The sequence below is a fragment of the Musca autumnalis genome, unplaced genomic scaffold, assembly GCF_047663935.1.
Source record: "Musca autumnalis isolate F117 unplaced genomic scaffold, ASM4766393v1 scaffold_4, whole genome shotgun sequence".
Classification (NCBI taxonomy): Eukaryota; Metazoa; Arthropoda; class Insecta; order Diptera; family Muscidae; genus Musca; species Musca autumnalis.
The window spans coordinates 238,558,587-238,584,975 of NW_027411977.1; the positions used below are offsets into that span (position 1 = coordinate 238,558,587).

A 26,389-nucleotide genomic window follows, 5' to 3' on the forward strand; every position below is an offset into this window, starting at 1 on the left:
TCAATCTATAGATCCCATGTTAGGTCATATGTTTTTGGTGCTTTTCTATAATTTTGATAATATCGATATAAAAAACTATTCATCGATATTGTAAAGCTGGCAAGCTATCGATAGTCGGACTACCGTTTTGATCACTGTCGTAAAGCTTTGTTTATAACGGACTCGGATACAATTATGTTTTAAATAATTCGCGAAAGATAACCCAAATAACTTGTTTTAGTGGCCGCCGTAACCATTGTTTTACGACAGCAATCAAAACGATGGTTTGCCAGCTGTACGATATTGGAGTAAAAAATTAAGTATCGATAATCCCATCGATGGTTTGCCAGCTCTAATTGTCAGCCGGTTCGACTCAGTGTATTAACGCTGAGAGAAGAGAACATTTTTTATTGAATTGATTGAATTGAATTTATTTGTTTATTCAATTTTCCATTAACAATGTTTACAATGTTTTTTTAAACGCCAGACAAGAACGGACTCTAAACTTAGCATCAAACATAAATTCGACAAGAGAATGTAGCAAAATCGATATATAAAATACAAAAGAAAACCTCAAGAAGAGAGGAAAAAAGAAAGGGGCGTACTACAAGAAAAAAATCAATGAAAAATACACATATTTTCCCCAACCAACCCGACGACATTGTGACAAACATATTTTGTATAAGTCCCTGTGAAGAAACGAAACGATTATGTCTCCAGCACCAACAAAAAATCCCAATAAAGATTCACGTAATATAGTTCCTAGCAGTGGTAGCAGCTCTTTTCACAATCCCCCCTCAACAAGTAGTACATCGGGCACTTCATCTCCAATGGGAGGAGGGCGTAAACAAACTGGAACAGTTCCGAAGGCTGCAACGACAGCAACAAAAATCTCATCGTCATCGACAACGGCAAGCAAACAGCAAAGTGTTATTCCAGAAGTGAATGACCAACAACCATCACACAAACCTATTTTACAACAACCTACAGTGTTGGCTCAACAACAACAACATTTATCAAATCGTTGTAGTCCTTTAAATATTGTAGCATCTATACAACAGCAACAACAACATGCTGCTCGTAGTCACCAACACCACCACCATCATCATCAACATGCTGCTCCAGTTACGGGGCAACAGCTACATAAAAATACGGAAATTGTTGCTCCCATTCGAAGGGAATTGAAGGATTTGAATGTAAGTATGATGACAATATTATTCAAATTTTAGATGGGAAGGCATGGGGTAAATTTGTTTATATTCCTGCCTTAAGATTAGTTTAGAGTCTCTACTCGAATCATTTTGAAATGTTTACCTCTGAAAGGCCTTGGTAACCGAAATGTATAGGTAAAATAAATGTTAATTTGTAGCCAATTCTAACATCATCTAAACTCGCTGAAAAAAATATAGGATTCCGAACATAAACTTTAAATGAGGTTTCTAAATGTGTTTATAGAAGTAACCTTTTTTCGGAAAGGGTATTTAGAAGCTATCTTTCTTTCAGAAAGAGTATTTAGAAGCTATCTTTCTTTCAGAACGGGTCTGTAGAAGTACCCTTTCTTTCAAAAAAGTCTATAAAAGTACCCTTTCTTTCAGAAACGGTCTATAAAAGTACCCTTTCTTTCAGATTCGGCCTATAAAAGTGCCCTTTCTTTCAGAAACGGTCTATAAAAGTACCCTTTCTTTCAGATTCGGTCTATAAAAGTACCCTATCTTTCAAAAAGGGTCTATAAAAGTACCCTATCTTTCAAAAAGGGTCTATAAAAGCACCCTTTCTTTCAAAAAGGGTCTATAAAAGCACCCTTTCTTTCAAAAAGGGTCTTTAAAAGCAGCCTTTCTTTCCAAAAGGGTCTATAAAAGCAGCCTTTCTTTCAAAAAGTGTCTATAAAAGCACCCATTCTTTCAAAAAGGGTCTATAAAAGCACTCTTTCTTTCAAAAAGGGTCTATAAAAGCACCCTTTCTTTCAAAAAGGGTCTATAAAAGCACCCTTTCTTTCAAAAAGGGTCTATAAAAGCACCCTTTCTTTCAAAAAGGGTCTATAAAAGCACCCTTTCTTTCAAAAAGGGTCTATAAAAGCACCCTTTCTTTCAAAAAGGGTGTATAAAAGCACCCTTTCTTTCAAAAAGGGTCTATAAAAGCACCCTTTCTTTCAAAAAGGGTCTATAAAAGCACCCTTTCTTTCAAAAAGGGTCTATAAAAGCACCCTTTCTTTCAAAAAGGGTCTATAAAAGCACCCTTTCTTTCAAAAAGGCTCTATAAAAGCACCCTTTCTTTCAAAAAGGGTCTATAAAAGCACCCTTTCTTTCAAAAAGGGTCTATAAAAGCACCCTTTCTTTCAAAAATGGTCTATAAAAGCACCCTTTCTTTCAAAAAGGGTCTATAAAAGCACCCTTTCTTTCAAAAGTGGTTTATAAAAGCACCATTTCTTTCAAAAAGGGTCTATAAAAGCACCCTTTCTTTCAAAAAGGGTCTATAAAAGCACCCTTTCTTTCAAAAAGGGTCTATAAAAGCACCCTTTCTTTCAAAAAGGGTCTATAAAAGCACCCTTTCTTCCAAAAAGGGTCTATAAAAGCACCCTTTCTTTCAAACAGGGTCTATAAAAGCACCCTTTCTTTCAAAAAGGGTCTATAAAAGCACCCTTTCTTTCAAAAAGGGTCTATAAAAGCACCCTTTCTTTCAAAAAGGGTCTATAAAAGCACCCTTTCTTCCAAAAAGGGTCTATAAAAGCACCCTTTCTTTCAAAAAGGGTCTATAAAAGCACCCTTTATTTCAAAAAGGGTCTATAAAAGCACCCTTTATTTCAAAAAGGGTCTATAAAAGCACCCTTTATTTCAAAAAGGGTCTATAAAAGCACCCTTTCTTTCAAAAAGGGTCTATAGAAGCACCCTTTCTCTCAAAAAGGGTCTATAGAAGCACCCTTTCTCTCAAAAAGGGTCTATAGAAGCACCCTTTCTCTCAAAAAGGGTCTATAGAAGCACCCTTTCTCTCAAAAAGGGTCTATAGAAGCACCCTTTCTCTCAAAAAGGGTCTATAGAAGCACCCTTTCTCTCAAAAAGGGTCTATAGAAGCACCCTTTCTCTCAAAAAGGGTCTATAGAAGCACCCTTTCTCTCAAAAAGGGTCTATAGAAGCACCCTTTCTCTCAAAAAGGGTCTATAGAAGCACCCTTTCTCTCAAAAAGGGTCTATAGAAGCACCCTTTCTCTCAAAAAGGGTCTATAGAAGCACCCTTTCTCTCAAAAAGGGTCTATAGAAGCACCCTTTCTCTCAAAAAGGGTCTATAGAAGCACCCTTTCTCTCAAAAAGGGTCTATAGAAGCACCCTTTCTCTCAAAAAGGGTCTATAGAAGCACCCTTTCTCTCAAAAAGGGTCTATAGAAGCACCCTTTCTCTCAAAAAGGGTCTATAGAAGCACCCTTTCTCTGAAAAAGGGTCTATAGAAGCACCCTTTCTCTGAAAAAGGGTCTATAGAAGCTCCCTTTCTCTCAAAAAGGGTCTATAGAAGCACCCTTTCTCTGAAAAAGGGTCTATAGAAGCACCCTTTCTCTCAAAAAGGGTCTATAGAAGCACCCTTTCTCTCAAAAAGGGTCTATAGAAGCACCCTTTCTCTGAAAAAGGGTCTATAGAAGCACCCTTTCTCTGAAAAAGGGTCTATAGAAGCACCCTTTCTCTGAAAAAGGGTCTATAGAAGCACCCTTTCTCTGAAAAAGGGTCTATAGAAGCACCCTTTCTCTGAAAAAGGGTCTATAGAAGCACCCTTTCTCTGAAAAAGGGTCTATAGAAGCACCCTTTCTCTGAAAAAGGGTCTATAGAAGCACCCTTTCTCTGAAAAAGGGTCTATAGAAGCACCCTTTCTCTGAAAAAGGGTCTATAGAAGCACCCTTTCTCTGAAAAAGGGTCTATAGAAGCACCCTTTCTCTGAAAAAGGGTCTATAGAAGCACCCTTTCTCTGAAAAATGGTCTATAGAAGCACCCTTTCTCTGAAAAATGGTCTATAGAAGCACCCTTTCTCTGAAAAAGGGTCTATAGAAGCACCCTTTCTCTCAAAAAGGGTCTATAGAAGCACCCTTTCTCTCAAAAGGGGTCTATAGAAGCACCCTTTCTCTCAAAAAGGGTCTATAGAAGCACCCTTTCTCTCAAAAAGGGTCTATAAAAGCACCCTTTCTTTCCAAAAGGGTCTATAAAAACACCCTTTCTTTCCAAAAGGGTCTATAAAAACACCCTTTCATTCAAAAAGGGTCTATAAAAGCACCCTTTCTTTCAAAAAGGGTCTATAAAAGCACCCTTTCTTTCAAAAAGGGTCTATAGAAGCAACCTTTCTCTCTTTCAGAAAGGGTACTCTTTCTTTCAGAAAGGGTCTATAGAAGTACCGTCTCTTACAGAAAGGGTCTACAGAAGTAACCTCTCTTTCAGAAAGGATCTATAAAAGTACCCTTTCTTTAAAAAAGAGTCTATAGGAGTACCATTTCCTTTAGAAAGGGTCTATATAAGCACCCTTTCTTTCAAAATGGGTCTATAGAAGCAACCTTTTTTCAGAAAGAGTCTATAGAAGCACCTTTTTCAGAAAGGGCATATAAAAGCGCCCTTTTTCAGAAAGTGTCTATAAAAGCACCCTTTTTCAGAAAGGGTCTGTAAAAGCACCCTTTTTCAGAAAGGGTCTATAAAAGCACCCTTTCATTTAGAGGTGGTCTATGGAAGCACCCTTTCTTTCAGAAAAGGTCTATGAAATAACCTTTTCTTCTAGGAAAGGCCTATAATAGCATCTCTGTCGTCTACTTATACATGTTAAAAATAAAAACTGTTAAATATCTCTCAGTTTTGTTGGTCACTGTGCCTCAATCACCTGCATCATACATAATTGTATAAGACAAAGCTTCAACGCTGTTGTCAATATTTTGATACCACCTCCAACATGCGTCATAATTTCCAAAAATAACATAAACAACCAACAATGGAATGAAAAGAAATGATCAGAATGACACCCACCTACAAAACAAATAAACAAAAATTGCATCTAAAGTAAAATTTATTTAGGAAACTACATTTCCTCCTTACCACAGCTAGCACCAGCGATCATCTGCCATTCATAAAAATCTCTTTTGAAAAGCAAAAAAGAAGAACATTTTCTATCTCTTGCTCTCATTTGTTTACTTTCGTTTTTCAAAACAAAAAGAAAAACTCTTGGATCTTTGAATACGATTTTCCACTTGGCTCTTTTCACATGTTGCGTAGTAGCATTCTATACACGGCCGATAACGAACATCCCATCATATCGAACGCTTGTCGAACTTGTCATTTCGCAAAAAATATAAAACGAATTAGATTCTTCAAATTTCTATAAATAACGAAAAAATAAAAAACTTTACAAAATTGATTTGCCACTTGTGTTTGTTATAACAATTTTTTTGTTACTTCTACTTCATCATTTTAAGGATTATCTTTTAACTACTGTGGTTACAACAACAGCGGCGGCAGCCAACACCACCACTAGCAGCAATAACAATCCAGCAACAACATTATTGCAGCAACAACAAGGCCTTGGGGCAACAGCAAGCAGTGATATAGGTAAGTAAAAGTTCACAATACAGTTATTTATATAATTTTCATTTGAACTTTTCTTTACTTTTCTTCATCGTTATAAGTAATTCACATTTCCCAGCGTGTTTCGCATTAGCCACTACTTGGCTGTTGGATAGTACCTTTGCGTTATATTTTTTTTTCTGTTTCTGTAGAGTATCTAAATTTAGATATTTCGTGTGTGTTTATATTATTGCTGCATACAACATCTTGTTCTTCTCTATATATACCAACCAAATTACTTGTGTGTTCTTTTGATATATACTCGTATTAGCAAAATTCTTAGTCATGCTGTTTTTTTTTTTCCTTTTTTATGATTTATTTTCAAAATCAAAAACAAGAAAATTCTATTTGGGCCTTAATTTATTTTCATTAAATGATTTTGAAATGCCGCTTTTTCGAAATTTGGAATGAAATTTAGTGTAGGTGAGACATTTAACGTCATTTTATAGGCAATATCAAAATTTCATTCTCCATAGTCCAATGTCAATCATCACGCTTTGTTTATGTTATGTCTGATTTTTATAATTTATCCTCTTTTATACACTTTGTTCTTTCCACTGGAAACTAGAAGGGTATACTGTATTTATAACTAGTTTGGGTTCACCAACATTAGGCCCAATCCATTTTCAAGGGGAAGAATCGGCCATCAAAGTTTCGAAAATCGTCTTTTATACGACACGTATATGATGCAGAGGGCATAACTATTGGGACCATATCTCAGGATGTATGGGCTTCCCATATCTAAAAAAAAGTATAAAGTTGTCGTCATGATCACATTGCATTGCATTTAAACTTGAACAAGTAGGAAAAGCGATAAGTTCGGTCGGGCCGAACTTTTTATACCCTCCACCACAAATTTCAGCCATTTCGGTGGATTAATGTGGCCACAACCTTCAAATTACCGAAAATCGGAAGGTACCGTTCTAAGAGGGCTATATGATGGCGTGGACCTATACCTTAAAATTTATGGAAGAAAGTTTTATACCCCCAACGAAGACTAAATACTAAATTTCAGCCGTCTCAGTGTGATAATGAGGCCATTTCGACACTATAGCATTTTTAGAGGTTTGTTGTTGTTGTAACAGTGTTTTTGTTATGTTTATTTGTTCGTTCCTCTGTTCAATCTGGCTCTGGCTCTATCTCCAGTTCCAGAAAAGTGGCTGCTTCGATGTGATGTAGCCACAGATCCACTGGAGTTAGATGGGTAGGTTTGGCGGGGCAGTTAAAAAGGTGTTGTGTGTCGTGCGGGCCCATGCCGCACTCCGAGTACTTTATTCACACTATAATTGCTTAAGTCCTTGGCAACTGCGTCCGTGTGAATGCTATTCAATCCTGCTTGATATTCTTGTTGATCTAGGGGTTCTCTCCTGTATCGTTGGACCTCTCCCTCTAGAGCATGGATATCCTTCCTGATCTCCCTGAATGGGCCGGGCCTACCCACAAGATGGTGATTGGGATGGCTCACACGATAACATCCAAGCAGGTACTGCAACGAAAGCATCTCATTGTGTTGCCTTACAGGAAGAAGTTTTGCCTCCTCATGTAGATGGTCCACTGAAGATTTGATGAGGCAACCTGTCGCTGTTCTCAGGGCGGCATTCTGGCAAGTTTGAATCTTTTTCCAGTTCGTGTCACACAATCTCGGGGACCAGACTGGAGCCGCATAGCTTACCACAGACCGACCAATCGCGTTATACGTGGCCAACACGGTTTCTTTATCTGCGCCCCAAGTGCTGCCGGCCAGGGACTTGAGGACCTTGTTCCTATTTTTCAACTTGTCGCAGATAGCTGTGGCGTGTGCGCACGACGTGAATGTAGTGTCGAATGTGACCCCTAACATTTTAGGACAGTTTGTGGTCGGAATTCTGCTACCGTCGACCACGTGGCTGTAGATTTTGTGGCGGAAATCTGCATATTCCTCGAATGGAAAAAGGTGGTAAGATCGGTTAAATAGTTGTTCAGTCTCTCACAGATGTCATCAGGATAGGTACCCGACGCCAGGATCGTGCAATCATCTGCATACGTCACGATCTCAATACCGTCTGGAGGGGTTGGAATACAGGAGAGGTAGAGGTTAAACAGTTCCGGAGATATCACCCCACCTTGGGGAATTCCCTGTTTCACTCCACCGGGTTTGGACTTCTTATTCCTGAATTCCACGTACTACTGGCGTCCACAAATATAGTTGACTATCCAACGTTTCAAGCTTGGCCGGAGGGTTGTCTGCTCAATGTCCTCAAACAGCGTGGAGTGCCTGACTGTATTAAAGGTTTTTAATAAGGCAAGTGCCACCATCACTGTTCTATGGCTCGGCCGTCTCTGGTTGAGTCCTTTACAGATATATGTGGTAATGGCGTGCAGCGCTGTTGTCGTGCTGTGCTGCTTACGGAATCCATGCTGATGATCGGCAACTTGATAGCAATTTCTGATACTGAGGAGGAGCAAGGCCTCAAGTGTCTTTGCTACGGGCGACAAAAGCGAAATCGGTCTGTACGATTCACTTTAGCTGGCATCCTTGCCTGGCTTCCGTAGTGGGACCACCCTGCCCATTTTCCAGACTTCGGGAACAACGAGGGTGGCTAGCGACAAGTTGAAGACTTTGGTGAGATACTCGACTCCCGGCTCATCCAGCTGCTTCAACATTACCATGGAGATTCCATCAGGGCCCAACGCTTTGGATGATTTAGCGTTCCTGATGGCATTGGCAACATCATCCATTGTAAATTGTGGTGGCTCATCCTCGGCAGGCAGAGATCTGATGCGACGTAATACTCTAGGGATGCTCGACAAACTGTCGATTAAAATTACTTGCGCACCTCTTCGGGTCAGTCAACGTAACGTCGCCAAACGTGACTGAGGTCCTATCTTTCCTTTTTCCAGGGTTCGAGAGTGACTTAACCGTTGCCCACAATTCACCTATACCGGCTCCAATGTTGCAGCTCTTCAGATGATTTAACCATTTGTTCCGCTTATGCTCCCCGACCAGCCTGTTAACTTCCAGTGTCAGCTCCCTGACTCTGGGGTCATTGGGGTTGATACGACGAAGCTCATCACGCTCATTTGCTAATCCCGTCGCCTCTGCTGGGAAATTTGGTCTTACTTCGGGTATTCGACCAGCAGGGATATGTCGAGCGGCTGCAGCAGTGATGATGTCCCGGAACGTCCTTTCCGCTACCCGAACATCAGAAGGATTGGGCAATTCTCTGAAGCGGTGATTGGTGAACTCTCTGAAACTCGACCAATCAGCTTTTTTATGATTGACGAACGTCCGGCGTTCAGAGGTGATGAAGTAGGGTGGTCTGCTAATGGAGACAATTATGGGGAGATGGTCTGATCCAAGGGAAATGACGTGTTGCCAGGTAACGTCATTTGTCAGACGAACTGTGACTCTCTCCTCTAATTCTGGTAGGGGCGTCCTCATTGACCGTGCAAAACGTAGAGCTATCAATCTGCTCAGCCAGCGCTGTACCTCTCTGGTCGTTTCCGAGGGCCGAATGCCACATCTCATGATGCGCATTAAAATCCCCTTGCAAGAGCGGGCTAATGTCAGGCCTATAATCAGGGATACAGCTATTTCTCGGCGGGATGTATACATTCAGCAACTCTATCTCGGCAGCTCCACACCTGACTGCTACCCCCATACATTCCATGTACGGGTCATTAGAGACAGGCTCAAGCGAGATAGGTCTGTATTGGACAGACTGGTGCAATAGGAAAGCCAATCCCCCATCTCCACTTCTGGTGCGATCTTTCCTCAGAACATTGTAACCATCACAATGCTCTAAGCTGTGGTTGTTGTTCAGCTTGGTTTCCTGCACCGCCGCGACCTTGATGTTCTTCCGACTCATAAAATCTACTATCTCCTGGATCTTACCTCGGAGTCCATTGCAATTCAATTGCAAAAAGACTGCATTTTCGGGGATTGGGACAACAACGGCTTGTGTTAAAGGCTGCGTGTGCGGTTGTTGCCGAGGCTACTGCGGGGGAGTTTCGTAATCAGACGACGAGGGAGTCTCGAAATCCGACGACGACTCACTGGGGACTGTGTTCATGCAGCAACATAGTCCCTGTCGTAGTCCCTCACGTGGACGAGTCCAGAGCAACCCCTTAGATGCACCCACTTCTGACATCTATTGCATCTCACCGAAGGTTGGATGTGGGTAAAGATGCGGATTTGACAAACTGAGCACAGATATATTGGTCCTGGGTTTTCCTCCGTCCCGGCTCGGACCAATAGAATTCGGAGCAGGCATTCCGGGATATGCTGCTCCCAATACAGAAAAACGAAAAAAATACAAACATGTACACACTGAGGTGGCAGCCACTGCCCGCAACATTGGTTTTGTGTTGTTCCGGGTCAATCAGGTACGAAAGAACCCGCTGCCGTGGGATTGTAATTTAGTAGTCATCTGTATTGTAACTCATGGTCTCACATGGCCAACCCTAACGACTTTTTTTCCCTTTCTATCTACCTGTTTATTTATTCAAAAGTCAAATATTCATTTAGCACCTCCCAGTTGACACACAAAAAAACTAATGTATTTCCTTTTTTATTTCTTCCCCTTTCCACAACAGAGAACTCCCAGGAGAATCAACAACGTTTCTGTTATCCAGTACGTCCCATACCACGACGTAGTCAACCCCAAATACAGAATCAACAACAGCAACAATTGCAAAACGATTTCCTTAACACAGCAGCGGCAAACGTTGGCAATACAAATTTAAATACGACAATTGGTGTTGTTATACCCCACACGCCGGGTGTACCACCTCCGAATCAATCTTCGACAGCTAACAATAGCGCTACAACTGCGGCGGCTGCAACAGTACAACCGATACAACCAAGCGCCGCCAATCTCGTTGCTCAAAATATCTCCCAAACCATAAATGATAATCAAGCCGTTTTGGGTGCACAATTTGAACAGCAGATACAATTAATTGTTCTTCAAAGGCTGAGGCAACTTTTTGAGAATTCACAAACCAGCCCATTTTTGAATTTGACCACAAGTTTATTGCCCGGCATACAGGCGTCGTCTTCGGCTGCTTTGGCAAACACCATTCTCCATCACAATACCAACGAAATAACACAATTGGCTCAACGTTTTCAGAATCTGAATAACAACAGTCAAAAACCCCTGAAACCCAAAACCACAGCCACCACCATGGTTCATGAAATCAATCCCAGTACCAGTGGTCAACATGATGTTGTGGTTAATTCCACAAGTTTGGAAGATGTTCCCCAGAGTAATATGAGTGATAGAGCCCAATCCATACAATCATTGCATAGCAATATTGAGACCCCCACTCCTGAGACCACACCATCCTACGAGGAGTTACAGGCCCGCTTAGAGGCTTCCAATCGTAACATACAAAACATGCAAGAACAACAACAGCAATTGTTGAAACTACAAAATGCTGCCAAGCAACATTTAAGCGATATGGAAAAGCTGAGACAACAAGCTGGACATTTAAGTTTTGCTCCAGGTACTACATCTGATGGTGCACCCGATTATGAATCTGTTGGCCAGGTGCAAAGTGATGTGGCCAACTTGGTTGGTCGCATGAAAAATCTCACCACATTTATACAAAATCAAAATGAACTCTCCAGTATGATGGGCGAAGATTGCCCTGAAATTTTGGCAGAACAACAAGTTCTGCAAAGGAAACTGGAAGCTTTGCGGGCACAAAGGGATGAAATGCGTAATTTGGTTACTGAATTGCAAAGTGTCAATCGTTCGGCTGAGGAAAGTGCCAAGGAGGCTAGGCAACGACAATTTGAACAAGAAAAAGATATTGAAGAAAATGATCAACAGGAGCAGGCAACAGCGGCCGCAGTTGTTGCCCAAGCCAAGAAATCTTCAAATAATGAACGTGAAGTCCCTGTGGAATTTACCAGAAATGTACCCATAGAACTATTGCAACATGCTCAACGTCCCCAAGAACAACGTCAACGTGCGCCACAAATGAATGGCAATGAACAATCTGAGAATGAAGAAACCGACATGGATGAAGACGAACGTAAAGAAACCGCTCACTTAATACAACAAAAGGTGGCCGATATTGAAGCAATGAAGGCCCAATTGAAACGTCTTAAAGATATGATGGAAACTGTTAGCCTCATAGAGGCTCACACCAGCAAAGATGAGAGTCGTACACCAACAAGGGAGGTGCCCATTGTCTACGATCGTGAACGTACACCCATAGCAATGCCTTCAAGATTTAATGATAACAATGGCAATGAAGAAGTATTGGCCCGCAAGGTTCGTATGCTTAATGAAGTCACTTCAGATTTGCGGGAACAAGCAGAATCACTGCAAGCTGAAAAGGATCGCATACAAATGCTTAAGGCAGAGATAGAGCGACGCAAACAACAAGCGGCGGCTGCCGTGCAAATGGGTGATGATGCCTTAAAACGCAACAGTTTGACACCAACACCAATGCAGCAACAACAGCACCACGACACCCGTAGCCATGAGGAACGTTGGCAGGAGCATTTAAGAACTCAGCATGAACGTGATGCTCTCAAAGAAGAATATGAACGTAAAAAGAAAGAATTTGAAGTCATCTGCAAACGTTTGGAACAAGAAGAAACTCCAGCACAACAACAAACGTCAAATGCCACCACACGTCAAGATATTGTTTCGGAAGCTGACGATGAAGCCGAAGAAGATAATATGGAATCGGATTATGCTGAAAGTGCTAAATTTGTTCCCACCTCAACACCAGCAACATCGAGGAATAACGAAAACACATCATCGAATGCCAGAGGTGGCAAGGATTCGTTGAATTCAACTGGTGTCTCCTCAAATGCTGGCACTCACATAGCCCAGGCGGCCAGTTCATCGGCTCACGATGGTGCCTCTTTGGAGGGTGCCAGCATGCAGTCGGGCAGTTCGAGGTCATTTTCAATACCACCACCAATGTCAGCAATGGGCATTAATTTTCGTAAGTAAAACAAATGGGGAAATGAGTCTATTGATGATTTTTGTGTATCTGGATGATATAACTTCAGTGTAGACGACTTCGGGCGTCATCTATCCTATGCTAGGTGCCCTCGGAAGCCACCTGCTGCATACTAAATGTCCTCGGAAGCCATTTACTGCGTAGTAGATGAACTCGGACATCTACTGCATAGTAGATGACCTCGGGCGTCATCTACTCTATTGTAGATGACCTCGGACGTCATCTACTCTATTGTAGATGACCTCGGACGTCATCTACTCAATTGTAGATGACCTCTGACGTCATCTACTCTATTGTAGATGACCTCGGACGTCATCTACTCTATTGTAGATGACATCGGACGTCATCTACTTTATTGTAGATGACCTCGGACGTCTTCTACTCTATTGTAGATGACTTCGGACGTCATCTACCCTATTGAAGATGACCTCGGACGTCACCTACTCTATTGTAGATGACATCGAACGTCATCTACTTTATTGTAGATAACCTCGGACGTCATCTACTCTATTGTAGATGACCTCCGTCGTCATCTAATCTATTGTAAATGACCTCGGACGTCATCTACTCTATTGTAAATGACATCGGACGTCATCTACTTTATTATAGATGACTTCGGACGTCATCTACTTTATTGTAGATGACCTCGGACGTCATCTACTCTATTGTAGATGACCTCGAACGTGACCTACTCTATTGTAGATGACCTCGGACGTCATCTACTCTATTGTAGATGACCTCGAACGTCACCTACTCTATTGTAGATGACCTCGGACGTCATCTAATCTATTGTAGATGACCTCCGTTGTCATCTAATCTATTGTAAATGACCTCGGACGTCATCTACTCTATTGTAGATGATATCGGATGTCATCTACTCTATTGTAAATGACCTCGGACATCAGCTCGTCCATAAAACATTCTTCAACTCACTTAAAAAGACGACCTTCAGCTCGTCTATAAAAACAGCCTTTAGGTCTTTTATAAAGACTGTCTTCAGCTCATATACAAAAACTCCCTTCAACACTTCTAAAAAGTCTTTTGTAAAGAATAGCCTTAGAACTTCTAGGAAATAATTTATTTTGTTTCCTATCTTCCAGCTGGTCCCATACCACCACCCTTGCCGACTGCATGGAATCCATACTACTATGCTGCAGGTGTACCACCACCACCTCCTCCTCCACCTCAAACTACCAGCTATGGTTTGACACAAAATGCTGGTCATAATGTTACCCTCAGCAATAGCGAATGCATTTGTACAGCAAATAATCTGGGGCATGCTACAGCATCTTCATCAACGGCAACTAGTGCAGCTACAAATAATGGCACCCTAGCCTCTGATCCAATGTTGCAACAATTTATCCAAACCCAACAAATGTTGATTAACTCCGTGTGCCAATGCAATCAAATGTTGTGGCATCAACAGAGGGAAATTGATAATCTCAATCAAACTATACACATACTGCAAGAACGTCTCATATCTTTGGGTGGCACTCCAATCAGTAATCCTGAAGTTAGTGGTTATACATTGCGTTCCGAATCTGTGCCACCACCAAGTTTGGCTGGTATACCATCTACCCAAGCTTTACCCAATAATTTGTATATGACCATTAATCGTGCTCAATCAGAACAACCTACCAGCTTGTATATGCCGCAAAGAAATAATGGTTTTGGTGGTAGCTATCAGCAGCAGCAACAACAACATCATCAACATCATGTTTATCGTAGGGTATCACAACAGCAGCCATTACATAATACTCCAGGTGGTGGTGGCTATAATTTTAGTGCTGAAACTCAACAACATAACTCTTCATCTACTGCCTCGGCTAGCATGTATTCCACATTGAATAATGCCACGGTGATACCACCACAACCCAACGGCGGCACAACTCTGTTCAATAATGAAATACCAACACCACCATCACCGGTGGTGGGTTCATCGGGAGGTCCAGCACCCATTTTTATGCATCATCATAATAATTCGATACATCAAAATAATGCCAACTTGCGTACACAAAATCAACAACAACAGCAGCAACATCATCATAGCAATATTGCCGCTGGGAATACATTGAATAATCAGGTGCCACCTGGAAATCGTGCCAACAATTATTGGGATAATTTTAGAAGGTAAATTTGCACAACAACAACTTTAACTACTATGATGAGAGAGAGATATGTAGGGAGAGAAACTCGATGAAGGTCAAGTAAAAAAGTCACATGGAAAGAAGAAACTGAATGTATGTTGCTCTAATTTAATGTGATTTGCCTTCATTGTGTTTCTGTTTTATAGGGGAGTTTATATAGAATCTGAAGGTTGTTTTTTTTTCAACTCTAAGTTTGTTATTCTTTTTTTACTTTTTGTTATATTTGAAAATGAGATTTTAAAGATAAGAAATGTGAAAAGATTTTATCCAAATTTATACACTATCCACAACAACAACAATTTAAATATATAAAAATATATATTCACCATCATAAAGAAGTGGGTTTTCGTTATTATTTTTGTTAAGGACTGGAACACATTTTCAAAAGTGTCCTTAACGATTTTTCCAAATAAACACTTTCGTAAGTAGAAGACTTTTCTTGAGTACCCCAATGTTTTTGTTGTTTGGATTAACGTTTTTGTTTTTGTATGTCTGCATGTTTAACGCCCAAAAATAAGAATTCTTCATGTTTGCTTTTCTTCTTCTTTTCATTGCATCTGTTTTGTTTTAATCTTTACTCCATTCATGCTGCTCATAACAACAAAAGCTATTCACGGCAAAATCTGCTTTCAACTAATTCCAATAAAAGCAACGAAGAGCAGCAACAAATTTTACAACAGCAGCAGCAACAACAACAGCAGGAATCTAATGGCTATGAAAGGCCCCAATCCATGCAACAACATCCTTCGGCTACTGCTCCTCCTCCACCACAGCAACAGCCACAAATTTTCCATGAACAAAATCTCAATCTGGAAGATTGTGTGAACAACTTAAACTATGCTGCCGCGGTGAGTCCCAACAGCAATGATGCAGCCTCAAAATATTTACGCATTTTACAAAGATCGCGCATCAATCAGCAACAACAACAGCTGCAATATCAACAGAATGCATATCAACAACAACGGGAGTTGCAGCAACTGAATTGGTTGGAGCAACAACAACAGCAGCAACATCATGAAAACAACAATAGCAACAGTGGTAATGCTGGAAGCTCCGCTAACACCAATAATGCCACCAACAACAGCTCCGGTGGCAGCACCACCGATCTAATGTATCACAACTATAACATACAACAAAACAATAAGGTGGGTCCCAAGCCCAATTGGCGTTTTAGAAATCTCAACGAGGACTATAATCTGGCCATAAATCATCGGCTACAACAATCCAGCAGGCAACCGCCATTGCCAAGATATCAAAATACCTCCTTTGCCCAGCAGCACTCAACTCCCCAGTATCTAAATTTGCAACAAACCCATCAGACAGCTACCGGAAATAGGAATCACGATTTTCTGCTACAAGTCAACGATGATGGGGATGGCAATGCCTTTAATTTCCATCACCAACTGCAACAAATGCCTCTCGATTATTCCACCACCAATCAACAGAACATTATACCAAGCACAAATTCCGAATGTAACAATGAAAACAACGAGGAAGAGGAGGATGACGAAGAAGATGATACCACCTCAGAAGAGATTAAACGTAACCTCCTGGTAAATGCCTTGAAAAATGATAAATTTACCACGAAATTTTATGAATCCATAAAGGAGGATGTTTTCAGAAGGCTAGAAAGTATGCTACTTGATAAGGACAACCTTGCAACACAAAGTCAAGCCAATGTTCCTCAGCTATTCAATAACATCGGCAATCATTCCTTGAGGAAACTGAATTTAAATGAACAAAGAGATCAGTTGCAACAACAATTGCAGCAACAGCACTCAATTTCATCTACTTCTTCACAATTTGACAATGCAAATGTGCAGCAACAACAACAACAAAATGTTTCCGATGACTCTAATGCACCACGTAATGATTACTATGCCCCGGCAATGACAGCGGCAAATGTCAATAATGAAGACCCAAATGGGGATAACGAAAATGAAAAACCCGAAGAAGACAGCAATTGGCGGCAGAATAATATAAACAACTGTAATCCACAGCAGCAACAACAACAACAAGCAGCAACAGTTGCTGCTGCTGCTGTTGGGCCTAGCAATTCCACAACTAGTGTCAAGAACTGCTCAAAGAAAAGGAAAAACTTGCGCAAGCAAGCACCACCAAGTAATAACAATAATGCTGCTTCTTCCTGCAACAAAGAAGAAGAACACAATGACAATTTAAGAGGTGCCTGTAGCTTGGCTGCCCAGCAACATCATAAACAACAGCAGCAACAGGTTAATAAAGATAAGGTATTTTTCATTTATTTATTATTTATTTATTTATTATTAACAATGTAGTAAATACATAGTTAGTAAAGCAAGATTTAGCATTGGCTACTGTGGCCATCAGCTAGAGCTTGTAATAGTTAAAAGTTACAATATAATTAGTTTAGATTATAAAATTGGATTTTGATATGAAATTATAAATTGCTTCAATGTTGGCAGGTGTTGGAGATTTCAGGATATCCAGTCCTCGGTTGTTAAGATATGTGTGGTAATGATGGGAAAGTTGGTTGCAATTCTGCAAGATGTGCTCTACTGTACAGATACTTCCGCACTTCGGGCAAGTATTGTTAATGTCCTTGTTAATAAGATGTTGATGCGTGGATATAGTATGTCCCATACGTAGTCTGGAGAATAATCTTATCTTCTTTTTGTCCACATATGTGGGATAAATGGGCTTGATACATTTAGGATTGACATGATTGTAATGGTTATGTCTAAATAGAGTTAATTTGTTTGCTCTAATATCGAGGAGCTCAGTTTTAATATGAGTTCTCAAATCAATTTTCTCTGTAATTGTGTCATACACTAGAGGGGCTGTACATGCATTCTTAGCCGCTTCATCCGCGTAACCATTTCCTTTAATGCCAACATGCCCAGGCGTCCAATATAATTTAATGTTGTTATTTTCAGATAATGCATCTCTAATTGTGTTAACTGAAGTCCATTTAATATTTGATAGATTAGAAACTGCTTTTATTACTGATAAGCTATCAGAACAAATAACTGTTTTACGTTTTGTTGATGTTGCGAAGTTGATGGCTTCAATTATCCCTGCAGCCTCAGCTGTGAAGATGGATGCAAAGTCTATGAGTTTTTTGGTCTTTAAAACGTAGCCTTCAGCATCAACCACGGCATATGATGATACTGTGTTTGTTTTCGATGCGTCAGTGTATAGGAACTGCCAATCAGAATGTTGAGAAGAAAAATTAAGAAAATGTTGACAGTATGTTTCATTTTGAGTTGTACTCTTGCCTAGAGTACTGAGGGATATATCGCAAGCTTTGTCTGAAAAACACCAAGTGGGACTTTTTATTTTGTTGGAAGACAGCTTATCTTTGAAATTGAGTACGTTGTTTGTAAGAGAGTAATAAATGGCTGATGGTGTTTTGGGTTTTCTTTTCGCCTTCATAATTTTGGATACGTCTGCGTCGATAAGCGAGGATTTGGAAGACAGAATTTTCGGCAATAACAGATTTATAGACTCTTGGTATCTGTCTTCGAGAGAGGGTAACCCAGATTCTATAAGCAATGTAGTTATGGGTGTCGTTCTGTACGCGTACAAACTTGCTCTGATGCTGTCATGGTATACAGATTTTATTTGTTTTAGTGTTGAATTGGGGCTATTGCCGAATAAATACAAACCGTAGTCAATTTTACTTAAAACCAATGTCTTTACCAAGTATGTCAGAGTATTTACGTGGACAAAACTTTTTGATGACAGGTATTTGATGATGTTGGACCTCGGTATTAGGTCTTTCTTCAATTTTAGGATGTGTTCATTCCACCGATAATTTTTTTGGAATACAATGCCCAGAATTTTGAGTTTATTAACGTAAGATATATTAAATCCATTTCCCGATATGTCTGTGGGAAGACAATTGTGCTTTCGACAAATGTGAAGAATTGAAGACTTTGAGAAAGATATTTTGGCACCGGATGTCTTGGACCATGTGTTGATGTCAGATATTATGTTGGAGAACAGATTGTTGGTAGTGGTATTATCCTTGTTAGAATTTAAAATGTATAAGTCATCGGCGTAAAGACAATGATATATTTTTGGATGTTGGTTGATGATATCACTTATTTGGTTAAAGGCTATTTGGAATAGCATTACAGAGAGTGGAGATCCCTGTGGGATACCATTATCCATTGTGTATTGCTCAGAGAAGAAATTGTTAATTCTAACTCGAAAATGACGTCCTGTTAGAAATGATTTGATGAAGTTTAAGGTTTTGTAGCCAACGCCCCAAGACAATAAGGATTCTAAGATCACATGCAGTCCTATGCGATCAAATGCCTTTTCAAAATCTATTGATAATACGGATGCATGATTTTTTGTAGAGATGGCTTTTGATGCATACGAATCAATGTGTAGAAGTACGTCTGTACAACCCTGATTTGATTTATATGCAACTTGGTTAATTGCAACTAGTTTGCGTGTACTTAGAAACCATGATAACCGATTGGCGATAATGCGTTCTAATAGTTTTGAAATGCAAGACAGTAGGGATATGGGTCGATACGCAGAAAAATCTGTTTTGGTTTTGTTTGGTTTTGGGATTGGTATAATTGTTGCAGCCTTCCACGCATGAGGAATTATACCAGTTTCGAAAACATCATTGTAAAACGAGAGCAGTTTATGTTTGCATTTGTTGGATAAGTTTAGCAACATTGGGTATGATATATTGTCACGTCCTGGTGTGTTCCCTTTGACTTTTTTCATCGCCAATAAAAGTTCGGAGAATTCAATTTTTGATTCAATTGTAGATGCTTGTTTATTTAAAGCGATATTGGAAAATGTTGATGGAATTTTTGATTTGGCGGAACAAAAATCACTGGAGAAATTGGTGTTAGAGGATTCGGTTGACCACTTATTACCAAAGTGATTAGCGATATCAACAGGATCATTTATAAGTATACCATTGGACTCCATGGTTGTAAAGGAGTGGTGCTCACATTTTTTTGATAATCTATTGATTTTTTGCCACACAAAATTTATGGGAAGATCACGGCTTATGGTTTTAGTAAAATTGTAGAAGCATAACGCTTTTGCTTTTTTGGATTCAAATCTAAATTTGGCATTGGATTTTTTGTATAATTTTAAATTCTCCATAGAGGGTGATTTTCTAAATTTCCGATAACAACGCATCTTGTATTTTCGTAGGGTGTCCAATTCCTTATTCCACCAAGGGACGGTCTTTCTTGGTATAATTTTAGAAATTGGAATGTTTTTGTTACAAGCTACGTGAATGGCTTTTGTGAAGATCGCATTAATTTTATTTGGGTTACCTTTAAGATTTTTAGTGTCCAATTTCTTATCGACATCAATTTGAAAAGAGTCCCAATTCGCCTTTTTTATGTTATATTTGATCGATGGCTTTGATTTTATGAAAGAAGTACCCAACAAGATATTGGTAATTGTGGGAAAGTGGTCACTACCATATAAGTCGTCCAATGTGTGACTAGTAGCGGATGATAATAGGGATGCAGAGCAGCACGAAATGTCTATATTGGTGTGAGTGCCAAATGTTGACAAATGCGTGGGTTTTCCATCGTTGAGCACACACAAATTTTGAATGTTGAGGGCATTTTCTATAATATTACCCCGAGGATTAGTTGTATTTGATCCCCAAATTATGTTCCAGCTGTTGACATCGCCGACGAATACTATAGGTGTACGTATATTGCAAAAAAGATCTGAGATGTCGGAAAGTGAAAATGTTTCGTTCGGGTTGATGTATACCGAAACAATCGTAAATTTTATATTAAGAGTAACCTCAACTGATATGTTCAGGAGTTTAGAGTTATTGGTAACTTGTTTGTGAGGTATATGGTTTTTAATAAAAACAGCGATTCCACTTTTAGCAGTTCTGTTATCCGGATGATTTGCTGAATAACAAGCAAATGGGGATGGCGCAATTATATTTCCGTTATATGGTATATGTGTTTCTTGTATGGATAAAAAATCCGGATTATAATCATTTATTAAATGTTGAAGATCAATATAATTATTGATCAAACCTTTAATATTCCATTGGATAATCTTAAAGTTATCCATATTGATAATCGAGATGGAATGTATCTAATAGTACGTTTAGACCTACGAAATCCGCTCGACTCCAAATGACAACTCCATTGCGCATACGTCAAAAAAACCATTGGATTCATTTGCCGTATACGCCATGGAATCGACACTCAAAATCGAGCGGATACAGAAATCTAAAAGTACTATAACAGATTAGCTACTTGTCATGTCAATATCTTGTGTGTCTATTTCAGACCTTCTTGCAGTGATTTTAGCAGGTGTCTCTTTGAGAGTATTGCTCTTTGTATCTGCAGATGATGCTCTTGAGATATTGAGTGATGATGTAGTTGAGTTGCTGAGAAACGAAGAGGTGAATTTGTTGCTTTGTACATTTTGAGTGGGTGATGATGATGTTGATGTATTTGCGGGTGATGATGATGTTGAAGTATTTGTAGGTGATGTTGATGTATTTGTGTGTGAAATGGTAGTTTTAGTATTTTCAGTTGTGGGGCTGAGAGAGGAGATAGAATTGTTGGTTTTCAAAAAAGAATTTAGCAGAGTGTTTGATGATGAATTTTCAGTGGTGGATGTTGTACATATTGTTGAATCAGTTTCTTTTCTTAATTGGTTGTTGACTTTTTCAGTAGGAGATTGTGGTTTTGTTGTTTTCTCAACGGTAGTTGAGATGTTGTTGTCTTTGTTTATTGTATTTAATTTGAGTTTTCGCTCTTCCATTGCTTCCTCTAATTTCTCTACTGGTATTTCAAAATTCGTGAGCTTTGGTGATTGTTGGGATGCTTCTTTAAATGAGCATTTATTTTTTATCTTATATTTTAAGATCTCTTTTCTCTGTAATATGGCTGGGCACTGTTTGTTGGTGGAGCGGTGAGAGTGGTTACAATTGATGCATTGGATCTTAGTGCATGGTGTGGGATCGTGTATTACAGAAGAACAAATTTCACATGCTGTGTTGTTTTTGCAAAATTTTTTTGTGTGGCCTATTTTGTAACAGTTTTTACATTGCAAAGGGTTTGGTACGTATTCCTTCACTTTGCATGGGATTATGCCAATATCAACAGTCTGTGGAACTTCGTAGAGATCAAAATCGAGAATATGCATGGGTGTATTAGATACAATGCCATTTTTAAATGAGGTTATCTTCTTGCATCCAACAACTCCTTGGGATTTCATTTCTTTTACAATTTCTTCTTCGCTAAGATTGGTTAACAGATCGCAGTATACAAAACCTTTGACAATATTCAAAGTAGGATGTAGTGCACATTCTATTGGGCAAAGGCCTGGTAGACTTTTTGCCCTGATGAAACGATGGGCTTGCGATTCGTTTTTTGTAAGGAACATTAAATTTCCATCTCTCGTGAATATTGTTTTTAATGTTGGCTCTGAAGAAATGCCTTGTATGGCTTTTGATAAAAGGAAAATGTTGTATGATTTCAACGGTTGGTCGATATTTTTGCTCTTCATGATTACGAACTTTGGACATTGTTGCTTCTTGTTTCGTGTTTGCAAAAGAGGTGGATAATCCATGGAATTTCCAAGCATGACGGTTGCGTTTGTTTTTTGTTTTTTGCGTCTAGGAGAGGCGGAACTTGGTTCCCCTGGGTCTAGACTAGCATAGTAGTTTCCTCCAGAGGAGGACTCCATTACGAGTACCGATCACTAACAGGCAGTAATAGAAAAAAAAAACTTGTATGACGAGTACACAAAAATAAAAGATGATAGAGAAAATGAACTTTAATTTTTTTGTTTTACTCTGATACGAAATATAGACTTTTGTGTTGAGCGCACGAAAAAGAGATGTTGACCGTTCGCTGCGAGAGCTAAAGGTGAACTTGATTTTTCATTTATTTCCATATGATCAAGGCATATTTATAGAGGGTAAAAGTGACAATCAGCAATCAGTTTTTTTTTTTTTTTTTTTTTGTAAATTGGGGTTTCAAAATATAATGGGATCTAGGCTTAAATGTCGTAAATGCCAGATCGGACTGAAATTTTTACAGTAGATAGCCCTTGGCATCCTGAATACAACGATATATAATTTTCCGGGGGGAAGTCCATACTTCCCGAGATATGGGTCTTGACATTTCGGAAATTTCGTACTTTCACACCTTTAGGTTGTTTATGGGCACCTCTCGGATCGGGCTGAAATTTTTACAGTAGGTAGCCCTTGGTATCCTTAATACAACGATATATAATTTTCCGGGGGGAAGTCCATACTTCCCAAGATATGGGTCTTGACATTTCGGAAATTTCGTACTTTCACACCTTTAGGTTGTTTATGGGCACCTCTCGGATCGGGCTGAAATTTTTACAGTAGATAGCTATTGGCATCCTGAATAAAACGATATATAATTTTCCGGCGGGAAGTCCATACTTCCCGAGATATGGGTCTTGACATTTTACAATTCTAACGTTAGCAATATGGGCATCGTTTTAAAGCTTACGGAGAGTACTTTTATGTACGCGACCTATTTTTACACCTGTTTATAGGAGAATGTATTAAATTCCTGTTCAAAGCCGGCTACTTAGGAAACTTTAAATTTACAAGAAAGTTTTGTTTGCGTAGCCCACTTTTGTCATTGTCCATTGGAGAAAGTCTTAAATCCCCGGCCGAAGGCCGACTACTTAAGAACACTTTCAATTTAAAAGAGAGCTTTGATCGCGTAGTCCACTTTTGTCCCTGTCCATAGGAGAAAGACTTAAATCCCCGGCTGAAGGCCGGCCACTTAAGAACACTTTCAATTTAAAAGATAGTTTTGATCGCGTAGCCCACTTTTGTCCCTGTCCATAGGAGAAAATCTTAAATACCCGACCGCAGGCCGGCTACTTAAGAACACTTTCAATTTAAAAGAGAGTTTTGATTGCGTAGCCCAATAATAACTTGATAAATAATTATTAGAAAATCTAGTTACTATTATTAATTATTGGCGGCATTGGAAAGTACTCTTCGTGAGCTTTAAAACGAGTCCCATATTGCATAGGTTTTAAAAATAATGGTGATAAAAGTAAAAAAGTCAAGACCCATATTTCGGGAAGTACGGACTTCCCCACGGAAAGCTATATATATTTATGTTCAGTGTGCCAAGGGCTATTTACTGTAAAAATTTCAGCCCGAACCCAGAGGTGCCCCTAACCAACATAAAGGTGTTACAAGTACGAAATTTCCGAAATATCAAGACCCATATCTCGGAAAGTATGGACTTCCCCCCAGAAAATTATATATCGTTGGAATCAGGGTCCAAAGGGCTACATATGGTAAACATTTCAGCCAGATCCGAGAGGTGCCCATAAACAACCTATAGGTGTTAAAGTACGAAATTTCCGAAATGTCAAGACCCATATCGGGAAGTATGGACTTCCCCCCAGAAAATTATATATCGTTGGAATCAGGGTCCAAAGGGCTACATATGGTAAAAAATTTCTGACCGATCCGAGAGTTGCCCCTAAACGACACTTGTTCCGGGATTTACTCAAGGCATATTGACCAGTAGTGGAATTCTGTAAGACATTTTTGGAGTTACCGACAAATGTCGCTAAAATTAAAACGCAAAATTATGAATAAAAAGTATCAATAAAAGTTGACAACACTGTTGCTATCGGTTGGACTTAGCGACAGCTTTATTTTGGTTGTTAACTTACCGAAATTATAAGACTTTTAATTTCGCCGATTTTTGTCGGTAAAATGAGTTACAGAATTCAAATACAGGTAGTGGTGTCACACCAGCTGTTGGAATATGAAGTGTCAAATCCCTCTGTGGCAAAATTATTTTTGTAATTAATAAATTACTACAATTTCCCCAACAACATAAAGAAAATTTTGACATAACATATTCAAAATTTTTCGAGACCACCACCTGTTGTATTTGCTAACATGAAATACATCTTTTTATCCTAAAACTGTAATAAAAGGACCTACGACAGTTCTGAATGCTTTATATTTACATCTTGATTCAAATTTGTTGTAATTTAAAGGGTTTTTTGACATTTTATTTTCACTAACCACAATGTTGTTTTTGTAAATTTGTTAATTATTGTAATTAATACATCTACCTTCTACAAAATATGCCCCTTGCATAGACAACCTTCCTAACGCAACACTCACATTGTCTTTTCATTCCATTTCAGCAAAACGAAATGAAAAATGGCGCTGATAACAGCAATACCGCAAATGTTCTTTGTCTAACAGCATCATCTAACACCCCATCAGTAGCTGCCCAAGCTTCTTCATCTAATGCCAATCACTCAACAACACCCCAAGCTAATGAGGGTGATCTTATCAAATACATAATTTCCAGAATACGCAATCAAACGCATACTAATACCCTAATCAATGACACCCTATTGGTGGAGGTGGCCAAGCTCACCGCCTCAGTGGCACAGAATGCCCACAACACCACCTGTAATAATACAAATGGCAACATTATATCACCCAAGAAGATTTATACGAAAATTAAAAAATTAACCATACCCAAGGAAAGAGATGAGTTTTTGACATGGTATCAACATTATTTAGAAAACACACTATTTGGCAATATTCCAAATGAAGGGAAAATGAAAGCATCCAAAACAAGCAATAATAATTCCATAAACATACAACAACAGCAACAAAATGGTATACAAGCATCAATACCACCAATTGCAGCACCACCACCACAACAGCAAGATGATGGTGATTTAGCCGAAGCTGATCAAAATTGTTCATCCAACAACAGTGCTAACTATTTGCAAGACGTTGATTCCACTCCAACCGACATGAATCTGAGTGAAAATTCCAACAAACTAGTAGTACTGGAGGCTGCAGCTAATGAAGATAACAACTTAGAGGGGGCTTGTGCACTAGTTTCATCTTCTTCTTCTAACACCACCACCACCACCAATCATTTAGATGGCTTACAATCTGTTCCCCTTGTAGCAGCTATTGAAAAAACTGGCATAAAATCAGAAAAACAAGATACTAACGAAAAAGAATAAACCATCGGGGCTCGGCTCTATTGGTATGCTATTATATTCACACACACCCATACATATATAGATGTATATTTTCCGTTTAGTTTTTAAGTTTGTCCCACCTTATTCTATCCTATACATGTTTTAATTTATTGAATTATTCCTAAATAATATTGGCATTTATATAATTACATTCCTTCCCCCAATTTGACCCCAACATAACCTTATTCCCCCAATCTAAAACTAGAAACCACAACATTCCCTTTTATAATATAAACAAGCTATACATATATCCAGGCAAATAATAAACAGCTGATTCAAAAAATTAAATGTTTTTAAAAGTGTTAACCGGAAATCAGGGGACCAAGATAATTAGGTGACCTAGAAATGTCTAATTTTCAAGCGGTCTTCTTCTAGATTCAAGAGGTGTTCTGTTGTCTGAAGAAGACATAATGAGGTCTTCTGTTGTCTGTGAAACACAACATGAGCTCTTCTGTTGTTCAAAGAAGACGGCAATGATGTCTTCCTTTGTCTGTAGAATATCTCAAGAGATCATCTATTGTCTATAAAAGACTTCAAGAGATCTTCTGTTGTCTACAGAAGACTTCGAAAGTTGACGTCAAGATGCCTTCCCTTGCCTATAGAATATCTCAAAAGATAATCTATTGTCCATGAAAGATTTGAAGACGTCTTCTGTTGTCTATAGAAGACTTCGAAAGTTCTTCCAT

At 39.2% G+C, this 26,389-nt stretch overlaps 1 protein-coding gene across 1 annotated transcript; it reads left to right on the plus strand.

Annotated features, from left to right (window-relative positions):
• Positions 1 to 116: 116 nt before the first annotated feature.
• cmb (combover) lies at positions 117 to 25,991 on the plus strand. The gene is made up of 6 exons (XM_073981978.1): positions 117 to 1,175; positions 5,409 to 5,541; positions 10,132 to 12,501; positions 13,620 to 14,649; positions 15,274 to 16,915; positions 24,840 to 25,991. Exons 1-6 carry the CDS (start codon positions 690 to 692, stop codon positions 25,683 to 25,685), a joined length of 6,507 nt encoding a protein of 2,168 aa, XP_073838079.1. The 5' UTR covers positions 117 to 689; the 3' UTR covers positions 25,686 to 25,991.
• Positions 25,992 to 26,389: the final 398 nt, after the last annotated feature.